General features: G+C 41.3%; 1 protein-coding gene across 1 annotated transcript in view; it reads right to left on the reverse strand.

Moving 5' to 3' along the window:
* The window catches only part of unc5c (unc-5 netrin receptor C), a 114,824-nt gene extending 106,468 nt beyond the window's left edge, over positions 1-8,356 (reverse strand). Inside the window, exon 1 of the mRNA XM_040156516.1 lies at positions 7,867-8,356. Within this exon, the coding sequence (XP_040012450.1) occupies positions 7,867-7,984 (118 nt within the window). The 5' untranslated portion in view covers positions 7,985-8,356. The remainder of the gene's footprint in view (positions 1-7,866) is intronic.
* Positions 8,357-17,111: the final 8,755 nt, after the last annotated feature.

Genomic DNA, 17,111 nt, shown 5'->3' on the forward strand with positions numbered 1-17,111 from the left:
ATTAGGTGAGCCACAATGAAAATTTTATATGTGCTGATAAGAGGAGAAAGAGTGTGAACTGTTAAGGACAAAACAATTAGTTTCTTTTCAAAAGAATATAAACATCTAATTCCCCAGATCTTACTGATTGAATCTATAGGTAGAAATAACTATTTCTTACAAAATAAGCACAAATTTGGTGTAGTTGAATAACCCGCTTTTTCTCATGTCCTTACCCTAATGTGTAGTAAAAATGTATTCCTTTAGAAGGACAAGAACATGCATTGTCCTTTTAGGCGTCCCAAGCCCATCTTTAAAGGAACCGTAATGTAAACCAGAAGCTATAACTTCTCTTGTGGCATCTGAAAGCAGACACAGGAATGGAGCAAAAAAGAAAATGAAGGAGGGGGCGGGTGGCTAAAGTCCCTCATTTGAGTCCCATAAAAAACAAGGAGGCACAAACATTTATCTGTGGGAAGGCTTTCATCAGATGCTTTAAGAGCACAGAAATAACAGAGAGCAAGATGCTGATAAAGTGGAGACAGGAAATGGGGAGCGTGGGTCTCCTGCTCTCAAGTTTCAGCTGGGACCAGTGCCGCAACCACCCCCCCACACCCCCATTCTGCTGACATACATAGACCAAAACCCTCCCCGACCAGACGTTAATGCAGTGTCTGGAAACCACCACCCCTCTTCACAATGGTGAGATGTGACACATTCAACAACAAAATGAAGCAAACGTTTCAGTCTGCAGGTATATAAAATGTGTGGATGTATCCACTTGAGGGCTTAACAAAATACACGCCAGCTTGGCAAATGACTTATTACAGATGAATATTGTTCCTATTCTTCAGGAGAGCTTTCATAGATTTGCTTTAGTCCCATTCCACTAGTGAAGCTCCGGCTCTGAGCACAAGACAGGGCAAAGCCAGGATTAAGGGTTTAGCTTTGTCAATCAGAGTCAGAACAGAGGGAAAGAAAGCAGCTGGATTTCCATGCTGTAGAGAATACTGGATTTCCATAGAGACGTGAAAATTCAGGTGACTGCCAAAGCCTTCGCGCTGCGTGTGTGACTCAGGTGTTATGAGTCACCACTGATATCATCTCACTCATTACGGCCTCAGTGGTACGTTGGCCTTTCTCATCAGACCTGAACATATAGCCTGGCTTTAACATCAAAGGTGTCCTGACGGCAACAGCGCAGAGGATCGAAAGAGCACCTTGAAATGATGATATTTGTGCTCAAGACTGTTTTTAGATCTCTGTCTCTGAATGAGCCATTCTTCTATTAAAGCTAAACTGTCTTAATTTAAAGGAATTGCTTGTTTTTAGGTGGAATAAATTGTAGATTGCTGTTTTCATGCCTCTGTGCGTAGTGTGAAGGTATGTGACTTATGTATGTATGTACAGTGTGTAGGAGAGATTAGTTTCACTCAATTAGTGAATCTCCATGGGAAAAATGTCTGTTGGAGCTTCTCTCATCTTGCTGTGCCATGTCAGCCCCGCGCTTGCTATGTAGTAGCGACCAAGGCTGTTCCTTGCTCCACACTGGGCTGGGGAACCAGTACTGCAGGGAACAGTGTTAAAGGACGTCGGGGAAATAACAGCATTCCCACTGACTCGGCCTTTTACTGCTCATCAGCACTTTGAGTTTTTTATAGTGTCTGTGTGCATACATAAGCGCACCAGCATTACAGCAGCATCTCAAATCCCCCCTTACTCTGTCTATTTTGCACCCTAATCCTCTTTACTAGGTAGAATAGCATGTATGGCAACAGTACAGGACATCCATTTTTGCTGTGTCCACAGATTGTTACATCAGCTAAATTATGGCAAATTGCTGACGTTTTTCATACATTTATATAACAAACATGAAGAAAAGCAGATAAGAGATATGGACTATATTACTACATTATCAGAAGTAATCACAAGTGCAAAACAAAAATACAGCAACAACTAGCAAGATTAAACTTCCTTCCCCCATCCCCCTATCTTTCAGCTATTTAACTGTGTGTGTAATGACATGTCCTTGACTGATTTTGTGTTACCAACACAAAAATGCAGGAGGACATTAGTGGTTGAGCACCAGGGGGGAGGCCGTGATGCCAAATTAAAGGGCAGGAGTGGAGTGTGTACTTACACTCACTCATGATGTGCTCTGTCAGCCCTGCTGCTTATAATGGCATGAGAAGGGCCACTTAACTCGTAATCACTTCTCTCTTCGCCTTTGCAGTGACCCCCCCCCCCAAAAAAAAAAAATTCTGACTGTCGGCTATGATCTCTAATCAAATATGAACTGAAGGAGGACAGTGGTCCACACCCCCTTTCCCCCTTGGCTGGTATCCTGTAATCACAAGGCTCTTGGCTAGTAAGAGGCCAACAAGCCTTCTAATGACAAATGACTGTACCTCTAATGCATCAGCCATCTCGACATTGAAGAGCCATTTTCTAGCAGAGGGGATATCACAGGTAGGAAATCAGGTCACCACCAGCACTATCATCATCTTTATAATCATTATGTCCTATCTCATCCTAGTAGCGTATTTGTAAATGGGACTTTTTATACAATTATTTTCATTAGGTGTCTATAGCCTAGAGAGCAGAACTTGCAACAATATGTCATAGTAACTTAAGCCCTGTGGTGCACTTTGACTTACCCTACTCTCACAAAAATTCTAAGCCATCATGCAGACACACACACACACACACTGTCTAGGTGGTGCAGTATATGTTGTGTGGACACACAGGTCAGCCATTCTGGCACAGGCCTGCCTGTCAAGTGTTGCAACTTGTGCTGAGCTCTGCTAATGGACTGCTAATAGAAGAGAATGTTGCACTGTGAAGCTCCCCTGTAGTTGAGAGTGTCACACATGGTGATTAATGAAATACTCTCCTTTACTCCCCTGTCCGTCCCTGTCCGTCCCTGTCCCCGCTCCATATCAGGCTTTCACCCCTCCCTCCCACTCTATGTCTCCCCACTTCTACCTTCAGCTCCCTCTGCTCTCCACTCCTCGCCACTAATCCTGCTGTCCCATTTGCTTCTTTTGTGTCCTTGTGATCACCCTCTTCGCACTCTTACTATTTCAACTCTTCTCTTGTATTTTTATCTATCTGGTGCAGCAGGACACATAAGCATCAGGAGCATGGTTGACAGCCATGTCATATCTTCTATATTCTTGCAGGGAATCTGGGAGTTTTAACAACCTGCAGAGGAGTTATTATACACAAATTAAGCATGATGGGTCCTGGGGACTAGTTAGACTAAATATCTTTAAATTTGACCGATTTTAGGCAAAATGTATTAAATTAGACTCAGATATAATACAAGGATTTAGAATTTTTGCCACCAGAGTTACATCCTGAGAGTGAGGAGAGGGCTCTGAAACCGCATTTAGACCACCATGAGTAGAGACTAGTCAGACAATTTTAATTAATAAAATTAGAAAAAAAAATAGGTGTTTGCACTAGAGGAATTTGGACTCATGACTTCAGCATATCTAAAATCCTGGCTACAGTGACAGTAGCAGTATTTGCTTCCACCAGCACAGCAGACGAAACCCTCACATGCCAGATGACTGCAGAACTGTTCCCAGCCCCAAAATAGCGCAGTGTATATTTTTTTGCTTTCATAACAATAGTATATGACATCAAGTGGAGCAGGGAAGCAAACTCAGCAGCCACTTTTCACAGTAATTATCACTCACTACCACACTCCGTCTGTGGCTCAGATAGCAACCAGCATGTACCTCTGACCCTGCTCCGCACGGTCAGACCATACTGTACGCACTGTTTACTTTGCCCTCTTGCCTCACCTGTATGTACAGGAGTGCGTTACTGAATCTTAATTTCCTTCAATTACACAAAATTGCTTGACTGTAAGTGAGTCATATTGCCAGCTCAGAGGCACTGGCAAAAGGCTATCATAGGAGGTCATTTATAACTACTGCTCCTTACACACAATGTGCTCTTTGTGCATATAGGCCCTGTTTATAGAATGACTGCAGTGGTTGTAAAATTAGTGCCCCCCAAGGAGCCAGTTGTCAGGCCATAAGGAAGCCTGTTAGAATAATAATGATAGAAATAACATTCACATTTACCTGCATCAGTCTGAAAGGGAGTGTCGTATGTGGAAAATAGCAAGGTCTTACTCTGCACTGAGTGACAATATTTCAGAAACCATATATATTAAAGATCCTTCAACTTTTGCCTCCATAAACAATCCTCAGAGGACACATCATCAGAAAGTGGAGAGGCGGCAGAGTCGGGAACATGATGTGAGAGTAAGAGAGAAAGAAAGAGATATAAGAGCAGCATTGTGGAAAAACTGAACTAATCCCAGGACTTTACTGAAAGACACTACAGGTCAACAGGGTAAAAATTTTAACTAACGGATATCATCATGAAACTTTCCCAGTTGATTACTTACATTGAGACATGTATTTTTTGTATTACAAGTTTTCTGAAAATGTATGTTTATGTATGCAGGTGAGGCATTATCCCATTAATGTGCACTAATTTTTCATACATTTCCAGAAAAGAAATCTGAACATTGGGTGACGCCAGGTCAAAAATTCTTCAAGTCAAAGGTTTTTACAGAGGGGATCTCTTGAATTTGGATTTTGGATTTTTCCTTTTATCACTCCATAAATCAGAAAATACTGTCAACAGCCATAAAAATCAATTTTCACCATGTTTTTCGGATTAAAATGTGATATAAATCCGGCTGTGAATGATATATGAACAAACCCCCCTTAAAACCCTCCCTATTTACAGACAGAATGTCTCATACAAAGGAAATGTCCATGTTTGGATGTGACTACATTGTGCAGAAGAGAGAGAGCTTTACACCATAACTGTGATGACATGGTGCAGACATCAATCTATTAGGAGAAGATTAGGAGAAATCTACAGATGCAAATGGACAAAGTCACATGTTTTGAAAGCAATATAGCCCAAAATCTCAAAATTGACCAGTGCATGAAAAAACAATGTTACTGCCTGCAGTGTCTCGCCTTCTGAATAAAGTATCATCCACCTAACAAAGAGATGCACTGTAAGAACATCAATGTTAACGTAATTGGTCAGCCATGAAAATAAAAAAGAAATCAATAAAGAAAACAACTTCCTCTTCCTCTCATCATACATTTAGCATACAAAAACCTTGATACTCAAGAGTATCTCTAGGGTATAATCTATGTCTCAATTCGCTTAAGGTTTAGAAATCCTCCTTAAACCATCACTACTTTCCCTTGAAGCAGATTTAATACACAAAATCAATAAAGAAAGTGCAGCTTTCTCCTTAATTCGCTGGTCCGTCTGTTTCATGGATAATGAATCCTGATATTTCAGATCCACCCATTAGAACTAAAAACTGTTTTTATCCTCTCATCAACTTTTAAAACAACATGCACGTAGACACGGACACTGCGCATACAGCAAAGCTCTGCTGCTGTGCTGGAAATACCAGAAGTACATCTGTTCTTGCACCAAGGGTTTCCAATCAAGCTACTGTCACGCAGCTCTCAGCTACCTCTCTGGCAGCTCCCAGCTTATATCTGTCTCAACCTGTCTCCTTTGTCAAGAGTTCAGCAGGTTAATGAGCACTCTCATTTCCCAGTGCTCACTGGGCATGTGTGTGCTGTGCGTACAATGGCATGAGAGCAAGGCTCTCAAAAGGAAAAAGTCAAAAAGTAAAAATAAACCGGAGTAGCCAGATGAAATGTATATGCAAATATTGAAAATATGTTAAAATGACTTCAAAACGAAATATGCTGGAAGGGGATGGTGTTACGAGGAGCGCCTGGGTAAGTGAGCCACTTTAATCACCAGTAGTTTTACACTGAAGAAGTGACTCTCCAGCAGTTTGGAAATGTGTAGAGCTCATCAGTGCCCAAAAATAGCGGGACCCATTAATTAGTCTCAAACAATGTTCTCCTGCTGTATCGACTTCTTAATGGACAGAGAAGGACCTTGTTCGTATTCCCATCTAGTCAATGACACAGGGCTCTCTGGGGTTTTGGAATGGGTATTATGTCATCTCACCCTGCCCTTCAGAAACCAGACCTGTGCTGTTTTTTGTTCTTCCTCTCCCTCTTTTGCTCATTAACTATGTAAGAGCGAGATGAAGGTCTGGAGCGGCTAGATAAGGTTGCTACAAGACCCTCGTCCCCGTCTAGGTTATGTGCTTGGTCTGCCAATTTAAGCTTGTGTTGCCCCTGCATGAGCAGCAAAGCCTTAACCTTCAGAAAAACATATTAGGCCATTGAAAAATCTACCTTAGGCCTTTCCATGTAGAAGTCTGTCCTCTGTGGCCCGAAAATCTGCTCATTTCCCCCCATCTTGTCATGTCATTCAGCCACAGTTTCGTTTCAGAGAGAGCCGACAGACCACCTACCTTAACTCCAGAAGCATACACACTTGGCATCTGACACGCATGCACAAACACACAGTGAACATCCACCCTCACACAGATGGGGTCCTCCAAGCTCCCTTTGTTTGACAGACAATCCCACTCAGGAGAGAGCAGCTTAAGTAAATGGCTTCAGGTGCTGTGGCATTATTTCGGCGGCTTCCATAACTGACGGCTACCATGGTTTACACAAAACATCTTTCAACGGGCGACTCTGCTCTGAAGGAAAAGGCTGAACACACTGAAGGTTTATAATATGCTTGTTGATTGAAGTTAAATAGAAATGACACATTTATACCGATTACATGTGTGTGTGTTCTATTGAAAATGAGAGTAAACAATTCCCAAACTTTAACACTCCATATTTCAAACATACAGGTTATTCCGTCCCAATAGATACCTCTCCTTTGAGCAAAGGTCAAGGCTATAATATTTTACACAGCTTCACTGCAATTTGATACCATTCATCATTAAAGGATGTGCTTATTTTCAAAGAATGGCCATCTCATTTTAGAATTATACTATTCATATGCATGTCAAATCGAGACTGACCGATAATGAATCATTTTGTGAGTTACTGTTTAAACATGGAAACTGAACAGCCCAGTGGATGCCAGGCTGAAGGAGGAAGAAAATGAATGAAAATTCAGCCTCTCATCTGAAACTTAATTAAAAGCTGACCAAGAATCTGAACTTAAATGTAATTGGGTTGATAAAAAAAATTACAGCAAATAATGGTCTACGTGTTATATTTGACCTCCTATGGTTTCGCCACGATTTCAACGCAGGACAATCTTTAAGGGTCAATCTTGGGAAAACAGCAGCCTCAATCCGACGCTATCTCAGAAGCTCCGTTTGGAGCACAGCAACACGTCTCGATTTCTCTCCTTGCAGAAACAGATGTGATGGGGCGAATGCTTCTGTCTACAAATGTCACTTGTGGTTTACTCAACCGAAATAAGCAGTGTTCAGTTTTCTTGAATGAAACGGTGGTGGGTTTTGTTGCCACCTATTTTCTGGGTATTTACATTTTCTACACCTATCGGCCTAATTTTAAGTCAGTCCCGGTATAGTTGTCCTAAACATGATATCCCCGAAATAGGTGGATAAACTCTGACTTCTCATGAGTTCATCTTAATGTGATCTCAACAAATGGACTTTTTATCATTTCGACTTTCATAGTTTGTCATATATTCATGTAGCCTAATTTAACCCACGTTACTCTGGAAGCGTATTAGCCTGCTGTAGGCCTACTTGCTTTGATACAGGCTACAGGCTGGATTTATCCTTTAATCCTTCATAGATCCGAGGGGCAAAAAGGTGGGTAAAACTCTATTTGTCTGTTAGGGCGGTGAGTGAAATGAGTTCAGGTGGTTCCTCCTTTCCGCTAAACCCCCGCTGTGGCTCACGGCAGCGGACAGAACTTTTGCCGAGAGTAAGGCCGGGTTAACAGGTCAAGAATAAACGGTCAAGTTTACCTTGGGCCATCCCGATATCCGCCACGAGAAAGAGCAGGAGCCAGGACACGGTCAGCATCTCAGGAGAGGATCTCGGCACTCGTCCTCCCTCCCTGTCAGTCTGCGCGCCGTACCCCATGGTGAGGAGTCAAACTCCGCTCTGAGGCAAGTCCGAGTCACTGAGAAATTGCGCTCAAAACACGCTCGCTGTTGTGCGCCGCGGCCAAAATGTCACCCCTCACAACCCCGAGCGCAACAGACGGCTTCGCGGAAAATTATATATCCAGCGCTGTGCTTTTGCAAACATGCGAACTGTGACAGTTTATGGAATAAGAGGCGGGTGCATCGCCCTCCGTAAGGGAAGATGTTGCATTAAAATCTGTCTCCGTCTGCTTCTCCCTCGGAAGGTTGACTTGGTTTGTCTAGAAGTGTGGTTCGATGTCTTGATGGCAAATTCATGCTCCGGTCAGTCCCACGCCAAAATCGGAGTCCTCCGGTGAGTCCGCGTCTGTCGCACCTTTCACGCGTGCAGGCGAGTGTGTGCGCCGCGCCTCGCGCTCCACTGACGGGACTGAACTGAGGGAAGGAGGGAGCCGTCTCTGCGGGCTACCTTGCTCCTTCAGCCAATCCAAGTGCTCCGGCAAGCGGTGGCGCTGTATCAAAACATGGCCCGGACAGCTGCAAGGAATGGATGGCGTTCACCACTTGCATGATTAGTGGAAGCCGCGAGATCAGTGTACGTGACAATCGTCGGAGTCGGCGGTGCTTCTAGAGTAGCCTAAAGTGACCTGTGTGTGTGTGTGTGTGTGTGTGTGTGTGCGTGTGCGTGTGCGTGCGTGCGTTTGGGCTTCATTTGGTCTCTCTATCCCACATTAATATTAAACACAGTCAAAGTCAATTAATCAATTGCCCTCATCAATCTAAACTCAATATCCCATAATAACGATGCGAAAACAGAATTTCAGAATATTTTGCAACTTTATCAAAAGGAAAAACTGAAATATCACATTGACATAAGTATTCAGAGCCTTTAATCAGTAATTAGCTGAGGCTCCTTTGGCAGCGATTACAGCCTCGAGTCCTCTTGGCAATGATGCAACAAGCTCTGCACAACTGGATTTGGGGATTTTCTGCCATTCTTCTCTGCAGAGCCTCTCAAGCTCCGTCAGGTTGGATGGGCACCGTCCGTAGCTATTTTCAGGTCTCTCCAGAGATGTTCGATTGGGTTCAAGTCAGGGCTCTGGCTGGGACGCTCAAGGACATTCGAAAGCATCTACAGAGCATCTATGCAAAGGCAGCATTTTACTGTTGTACCAGGTTACTGGTATTTTGATTATTTTAGTGGTTAATGGGAGAGGACAGAGCAAAAAACTATGATCTGATACAAGAACCTTTATTCTTTTTCCTTTTCCTTTTTAACATCAAATTAATATTTGATTTTTAATTCTTCTTTGAGAGTTATTTCATCAAGTTGAGAGGGGACATATCTCTTTGGTGGAATTGTTAACATCTCATAGGCATCTGAAATGACAAGGAGCCCCAACTAGAGACTGCCTTTTTATAGGGAGTCACAAGACAAAGTAACCAGTACCTATAACTGCAAAATAAATTTAATGAAGTAGAAAGTAAATATTTCCCTTTGAAAATGTTGTGCAGTAGAAGTATAAAGTAGCAGAAACTGGAAATACATTCTGTCCAGTACCGTACTGAAAAAAATGTGTGTTAAATTTCACCACTGTGTATGGCAAACAGGTGTGTCCGTTTTCTGGTTACTCTGTGTATTTTGAGAACATAAATCGTCATTTAGTGCAGGCACTGGAACAGGAAGTCATAATTTATCTGACTATGTACTGCACTCGCCCTCGTTTCAGCCACTCTAATTGTTATTTAGAAGTAGTAATAGCATGTCACAAAACCTGATCAATAATGAGCTCAACCTAACAGACATAATATCAAACACAAACACAGACAGACACACACACACGACCTTTGCTTTGCAGGGAGAAATTTTTTTTCAGTGATTCCGATAAAAGGCTGATGAGTAATTACATATGCATGACAGATGTCAAGGCAATGCCTCCGACACTACGTGATTAATGTGAAATATGAGTTTGACACTATCTCTGCACCAAAATGAAACATGATAACTTAAAATATGAATCTAATTAAAGAAGTATGGTATTCTCCCCCGCTCCATCACCATTTTTTTTAATGTACTGTGATGCCAATGGGCAGCTGTCATCTTGCTGGCGTTTCAATTACCGGTAGAACATGCAGGAAATTGCTTTTATTCTTGACTCAGACTCTTCCATGATGGGAAAGAAAGCTATGTTTTGGGTCTCCAAATGTACTAAATATTGTATTCATGCATAGTATGTGTTTGATGACTAGATGACTAGTAAACGCTCCTCAGGGAGGGCTGGTCCCTGCTGACTCCATAGTGATGCATTCATACTGCTATCAACGCATTCCACATCATCCCAAAGGTGCTCTGTTTGGTTGAGCTATGCAGAGTGCACAAGCTGTGGGAGGAAAACTGAGGTCACTGTCATGTTCCTAAAACAATCTTGAGGCGATGTGTCCATGTGAAATGGCTTCTTATCTTGCCGCATGTATCCATTTGAACATAAAGACAGTGACTGTGAAAGCCACATCATGACCACATCCTGTCACCAGTCTGTCACGTCGCAAATCAGGATTTCTCAGATCTTGCTTTATTTTCTCGCTCCTCGGTCATCTAGTTCTGGTGATGGCTCACATAGCCTCAGTTTTTTGTTCTTTGCTGACTGGAGTGGAAAGTGGCGTAGCTGTTCTACTGCTGCAGCCCATCCAATTCAAGGTTAAATAATGTGTGCTTTCTGAAATGTCCTTCTGCACACTCGTGTTGTACTGAGCTGTCTTTTTCTTTGTGGCCTGTTAACTTGAGCAAGTTTAGCCGTTCTCCTTTGACTTCTTGCATCAGTCCCCGAGGTGCAGTTTATGAAAACAGAGCAATCAACATGGGTTCTCAAAATCATCATAATGTTTTCCATTGTTGTGTCTCATTTGTTTTGGTTGAATTGTTCGGTAACAGAAACAGAGCAATCATTTTTCATTTTAACTCATTTCAGCCAATTGGGCATTGGCATGTCCTCTTAATTCATTTACCTCTCATTGACATGAGACATTTAAAAGGAGTCAAACTCAGAAGCAATATAAGATTTAAATACATAATCACATTGAACTCAATCAACTTACTTCATTTACCAAACCGTTTAAACTTTCTGTTGCTTCCAAGAGAATTGCACAAAATCAATAATATTTGCATAATGTCTCTTGCTTTCTCTAAAGCTGTTGGGTCAAGGTTTAAAATTGTGTTTACATTTCTTATTAACTGCCTCTCAATGCAATTGAGCAGAACCCTATTTGGCAGTCGCTGTATCTCATCTGAAGGAGTGAAATTTTTTTTCCTCTACAGAATGAATAAGAGAAAGAGGGAAGATGTCCTCAGTTTTTATGGAGAAGACCTTAAGCATTCATTGCTGACCTGTCTAAGCTTTTGAGAGGGGATATGGTTTGTGTGCCAGGACTGAAAAGCCTAAAGTCTAAATGTCCTTCAGATTGTTAACATGCCCCTTTCAGCAAATAACTGTCCTCACATGCACACCTTTGTCAGGAAAGAAGTGTTTCTGCCCATAGGACTGCTGCCAGATGGATGTTTTAGTCTCACAGGAAACTTGACACTGTAGTCTGAGATGCTGGAAGTGGAGTGTCCAGACCAAAAAAACCACAAAAAGCTAAAAGTTACTTAAATCAAACGTCTCACCCATTTTAGCTTTCAATTTAAAAGCAACTGAACCCTTGAACTTTATCTGCATGCTTTATCAATATCCTTACCTTCGTATGACTCAGTGTTTGACTCACTTACTGTAGTTGTTTGCTTAAATGGGATGGTACTTTGTAAGATGGATGAAGAGAGTGCACATATTTTGTATTCTTCAAAAAAAGTGTAAAAAGCGTGAAAACCGAAGGTTCATCTTATTTAACTTATATGTGAAAGACATGATATTCTGTGTCACATTTGTGCAAGATTTATTTAAGAACAGATTAGAAGTGTGCACTAGTGTTATCGGTGGCTGATAGTTTGAATGGGAAGCCATATTGTGGGTAGCCAATCAGGGGATCTACAAGGATGTAAATAGCTCTTTCCTAGACAGAAACTAGGGAGATAGCACTTACCTCACAGACATTCTCTTACTAACCTTACCGACCATAGGGGTGGAGATATTGGTCAGTCAGTCTAACACTTTGGTCAAGACTGAAATATTGCAGCAACCGGATTGCCATGAAATTTCTACAGGCATTCATGTTCCCTGGAGGATAAATCCTATTGACTCTGGTTTGGTGACCCCCTTACGTTTTCATCTATGGCCACCAACAGGTCAAAGTTGTCACTTATCCTACAAAATGCCTACTTTATGGATTGCTTAAAAAGAATGCCAGGAGGTTGACATCTTTGGCTTTTAGTGACATGTCTCAACAACTATTGGATAAATTAGCATGACATTTAGTACAAAGCTTTATGTCCCGCAAAGGTTGAATTGTAATAACTTTGGTGATTTTTCCTCCAGCTCCATCATCAGCTCTAAATCTTTAATGGTAATTTCTATGGTTTATGACCAAAAATCCTGCAAAACTTCTCATCTGCTCCGGCTGTACTTTGTGTTTTGTGCTACTTAGCAAATGTTAGGATGCTAACATGCTAATCTAGGATGGTGACCTGATTAAACATTATACCTGCAAAACATCCAGACTACTCGTTAGCATGCTGATGTTATCTTTCAGCTCAAAACACCCTTGTGCCTAAGTACAGCCTCACAGAGCCTCCGGCATGTCTGTAGAATCCTGGTGTTCTTACCACATATACACTTCGTCCTTTGTCAAGGGATATGTTTCGCAGCACTCACATGTCAGACATCCCATATTCCTGCTGAGTGCTCGCAGGACCTCTGTCTCTACCGTCAGGCTGTTGATCAATTAGACGGAGACAGGCAGTCAGACAGATTGATAGGCAGAGAAACAAACATAGAGATATGCAGGCAGACTGATGATAATGCAGAGGCAATGTAATGCAGTTTCGATGTGGGACCCACTCCCCAACTCCAACCCATCCCCCTTCCCATTAACACACTTACGCATAAACAGGCCTCAGCTTCTGTCTAATTTTAAAGATAAACATCACTAAGTGAAAATGGAATTGGAAATTAATCACACCTATAAATTAAGTCACCTTTAAGGGTATCCTTCCTCCTCATCCACAGAGTTACAGGTAGATAGCTGAAGTTACTCCATGTGAAGAGCTGCAGGATAGAGAGGAATCTGAATGATGACAAATTACACAATATGATTTGCACACAAAGCTGTAGTTTGGGGCTGATTTTTTTTTTTACAGCTGTGAGCCACAGAGAGACAGTGAATGGTAGTGACGGCAGTATGTGCCACACAATAAAGCTGCTTTCCATCGCTTTGGGCACATTTTACTGCTGCTCTTGATATCAGTATTAAAAGTGATTTGCAGCTCCGTATGTGGCAAGGAATCAAAACTTAATTTAGGCAGATAAAGATGCCATTTGGGAGAGAGATAAAGTGCTGCATCATGGGAGATGTGTTCCCCAGCCTGCTCTCAGCTCCTCACCCTTACAGCGCCCTCAGATTTACTAGCTCTTTTTTCCTGCTCCATAAAACAGCAAATCTGCTCGCCAGGCGACACAGGCAAATGTTAATGGATTCATTTGTCAAGAACCTTCCACTTATTTACAGTCTTCTTCCATTACGGTCGCTCCTCCTGTAAGAGAAAAACCAGTGGCCAAAGTCAAAATATCGATTTGCCTGTCCATCACAACTGTGAGTCATCCTGTAAAACACACCAAGCCAAAGATACTGCTGCCACCAGGGGTGTGTTTCAACATGATGGTTACACAATTAGTACAATGGCTTTTTTTTCTTTCTTTCTTGTTTTTTTGGTTTCCCCCATTGGTGTAATTATGTAATCTAACAAGACTAAAATAAAAAATTCATCATATTGGTTTTTTATTTAAATCAAAAGCATCATGTATTGAATTTCCTTATGTTCTCCATTATCTACAGGTCATGTGATGAAAGTACCTTATTGGTCAATGCCACTGCACTGAAATTACTTTTTATGTTTTTCCTTTTTGTGCCATGCAGACTCAAAACTTTATTGCTTAGTTTCACAGAATCTATCATTTGCTGGCCTTATAAATTTAGTGAACTTTACACAACCACTGAACATGTCAACATGGAGAATGTTTCATTTATTCATTATTTTTTGTTTCAGATAGTGCCCAGAGTGAGACAAGGGGTTTTAAATATTTTACATGGGACATGTTTTACTGAGAAAATGGTTCAGGGAAAAAAAATGGAATTTAAATACAATACACTATAACACCTGAATAGTTGTTCTCAAAGCAGTTTTACTTGATTCAAAATTTTTGGTGGGCTGCCTCAAGAGCAGCGTGATCAAAGTTCACTAATGCTGTTTGTACTTGCCACTTACACAGTACTAACAGTACTGGGGTTGATTATACTGGCATGCTGCAGATTCTTAGACCACCAGGGTTGCTCCAGTGTGACTGCTGACGCAAACCAGACCTTCACCCTATGCACCAGCCAGTGACAGTTCAGACTTCTCATTTGAACACTTAGCCTGAAGGAAGGTGAAGCGCTGCTGCACCACAGACCAGATATGCCCCTCAACACATCTAATATCTTCTCCACTGCTCAGTTCTGGCAGTGCTGTGGACTCTGGATCAAAACCTTCAAGATCAGGTCTGAGTCAAGCAGATATCACAATCTGAGCAAAGATATGGCCAAAAGATTCACAGCTAGCTACTTGTTATAGTAGTAGTAGAAGTACATCCTTAATCCCGCTTGGGCAAATTTCTTTATCACAGAAACATCAAAACCAACGCATGACAAACGTAGTGCCGAACGTAAGCAGGTTACACACAAGCCAACATTTCAAAGCAGTAGGATGCTTTCATGTTTGCTCCTCTGTCTGTGCACAGTTTCCCAGTAAAACTATTGTTAGTTTTACTGGGAAACTGAAGCTCAACAAGGCTCTTAAGATTACGGTCAATCCAAGGGGACACTTAAATAGCAGCCTAGATTGGTGGCAGTTCAACAGGAAAGCAGCACTACAATATCCACAAGGCAGTTACACAGAATGTCTGTGATTCATTGTTTAATAAACATCGAGTTCAACCTTGAAGAAGAGTATTTGCTCTCTTTCCAATGAATGCCATGGCTCAAATCCAGAGAGGTTCCTGTATGGCCTTTGCTAACTATATAAAGCTTCTGATTATCCGTTGCTCACCCCGGCTCAGAGGCCAGACTCGCATTGCATATACAGCACTGCAGCATCTCACACGCTCCCATCCATACATCTGTTTCATCCCTCTTCATTTCCTCTTTCCTTCTCGTTCTTTTTCCTTTTCTACTGTCCCCACCTCCCATCTGGGGAAATGGTTTGGCCTTTCTGAAGTAAACAGGCATTAATCACTCTTTGAGAGAGAATTGTCTATGGGACAGAACACGGCATTTGAAGGGGGCCACACAGATTCACATGGGAGCAGGAGATAGATGCTGTAGGGGTGCGGGGTGTTATGGACCCCTATGGGATGTGTACAGCACCAGCTGATGGGGTCAGCATGTCCACCTTGGGTAAGTGTGTCAAGGGCAGTGAGAGGAGGAGGTGGGACTTTGGCTCTGGGTGAAATACGCTGGTGTAAACTGGAGCAGTGAGCTGACAGAAAATTCTTTGTTTCCTCTTTAGTTTCTCATTTATCTCCCCCTTTTTTTTAATAAGAATAAAAGGAGTTCACACTTGTGGATAAGCATAAATTAATGAGCAATCTGTCATGAATATGAAAGAGTGAAAAAAAACATCACATACTTTCTCTGGTAAATGTCAGAAAAAGATCCACTGTGTACTTTTACTTCTCAAAAAATTAAGATGTGGATGCAGTATTATTTTGTACTCTTTGACATTTCAAATCTCTGATATTTACCGCAAAATCCACTTTCAGCAGAATGTTTATGGATAGAGCTTCAAAATAATGTAAACCCCTATCAAGAAAATGAGGGCAAATATTTATGATTTCTCAATTTTTAATGTACTGCTTTCATCATTAGCTCTAAGACAGATGAATAACACAATCTAACACAGTTTATGAACCATGAATGGCAAGTACAATTGCCATTTGAATCATAATTACTTGTTCTTCTCAAGTGATCACATTAAAAATGTCTTTTTATAGTGCTTTATGAATAATGTAAAATAGGATATTTCAGGTTATGTTTTGTTTCGCAAAATCTAAGGATATGGTGGTTTTACAGACTAATATATAAGCCTAAAAACCAATATGTTAACACTCATAACATAGGTGTCTTAACATGGGCTATCCATGTAAAATGTACCACTTAATTATACTTATACCCCTAATGGCACCTCACGCAAAAGTAAAGTATTTTACATGTCATTATCTCTCTGTTAAAACCCAAAATATGGCTTAGGGTTAATAAAGTCAAGTATATTCTTACACTAACCAGCCAACACTGACATTAGCAATCTCAGCTAATTAGTCCAAGTATACTCATGACATATTTTATGATACACTGTGGCATAAAGATGTTGCCCACTGACCACAGACCACTGTCATACATTATGATCATCTGCTATTTAATTAGAACACCAGTGTTTGCCAACCAAGGTGTAATGTACTGTATGCACCCAAGCATTATCCAGTCCAATAACAGCTTTGTGAGAATTATTCATGAAGGTCTAGAGTGCAGTTTTTGCTGGCAAATAGTAGACATTTGTCACTAGCTTAATCAACAGAAAATCCAGAGAAAAATGCATCATATTACAGATAATAGTGGCTGATTTTTAAGTGATTCTTGGGAAGTAAACGGGTGCAAAAAAAACAATTTTCTTTGTTTCACTTTGTTGTTATCATTGATGTTGAAGTATACAGAGAAATCTCAGGATACAGTTTAAAAAAATTAAAAACTTGTACTGCTTCACACACGCTGGTCAAAATTACCAAAGAGGATATTTCTGCAATTTAATTCTCTTCAGCTTAAGGCTAGAGACTGCCCACAACTTGAGTGGCTATTTTGATTCTCTAGCTCAACAAATGGGCTCATGTCCCAAGCCTTATAAATATATAGAAGTGGGGCCATTATTTTGTCCCACTTTTTCCACG

Source organism: Xiphias gladius, chromosome 20, assembly GCF_016859285.1.
Source record: "Xiphias gladius isolate SHS-SW01 ecotype Sanya breed wild chromosome 20, ASM1685928v1, whole genome shotgun sequence".
Taxonomy (NCBI): Eukaryota; Metazoa; Chordata; class Actinopteri; order Istiophoriformes; family Xiphiidae; genus Xiphias; species Xiphias gladius.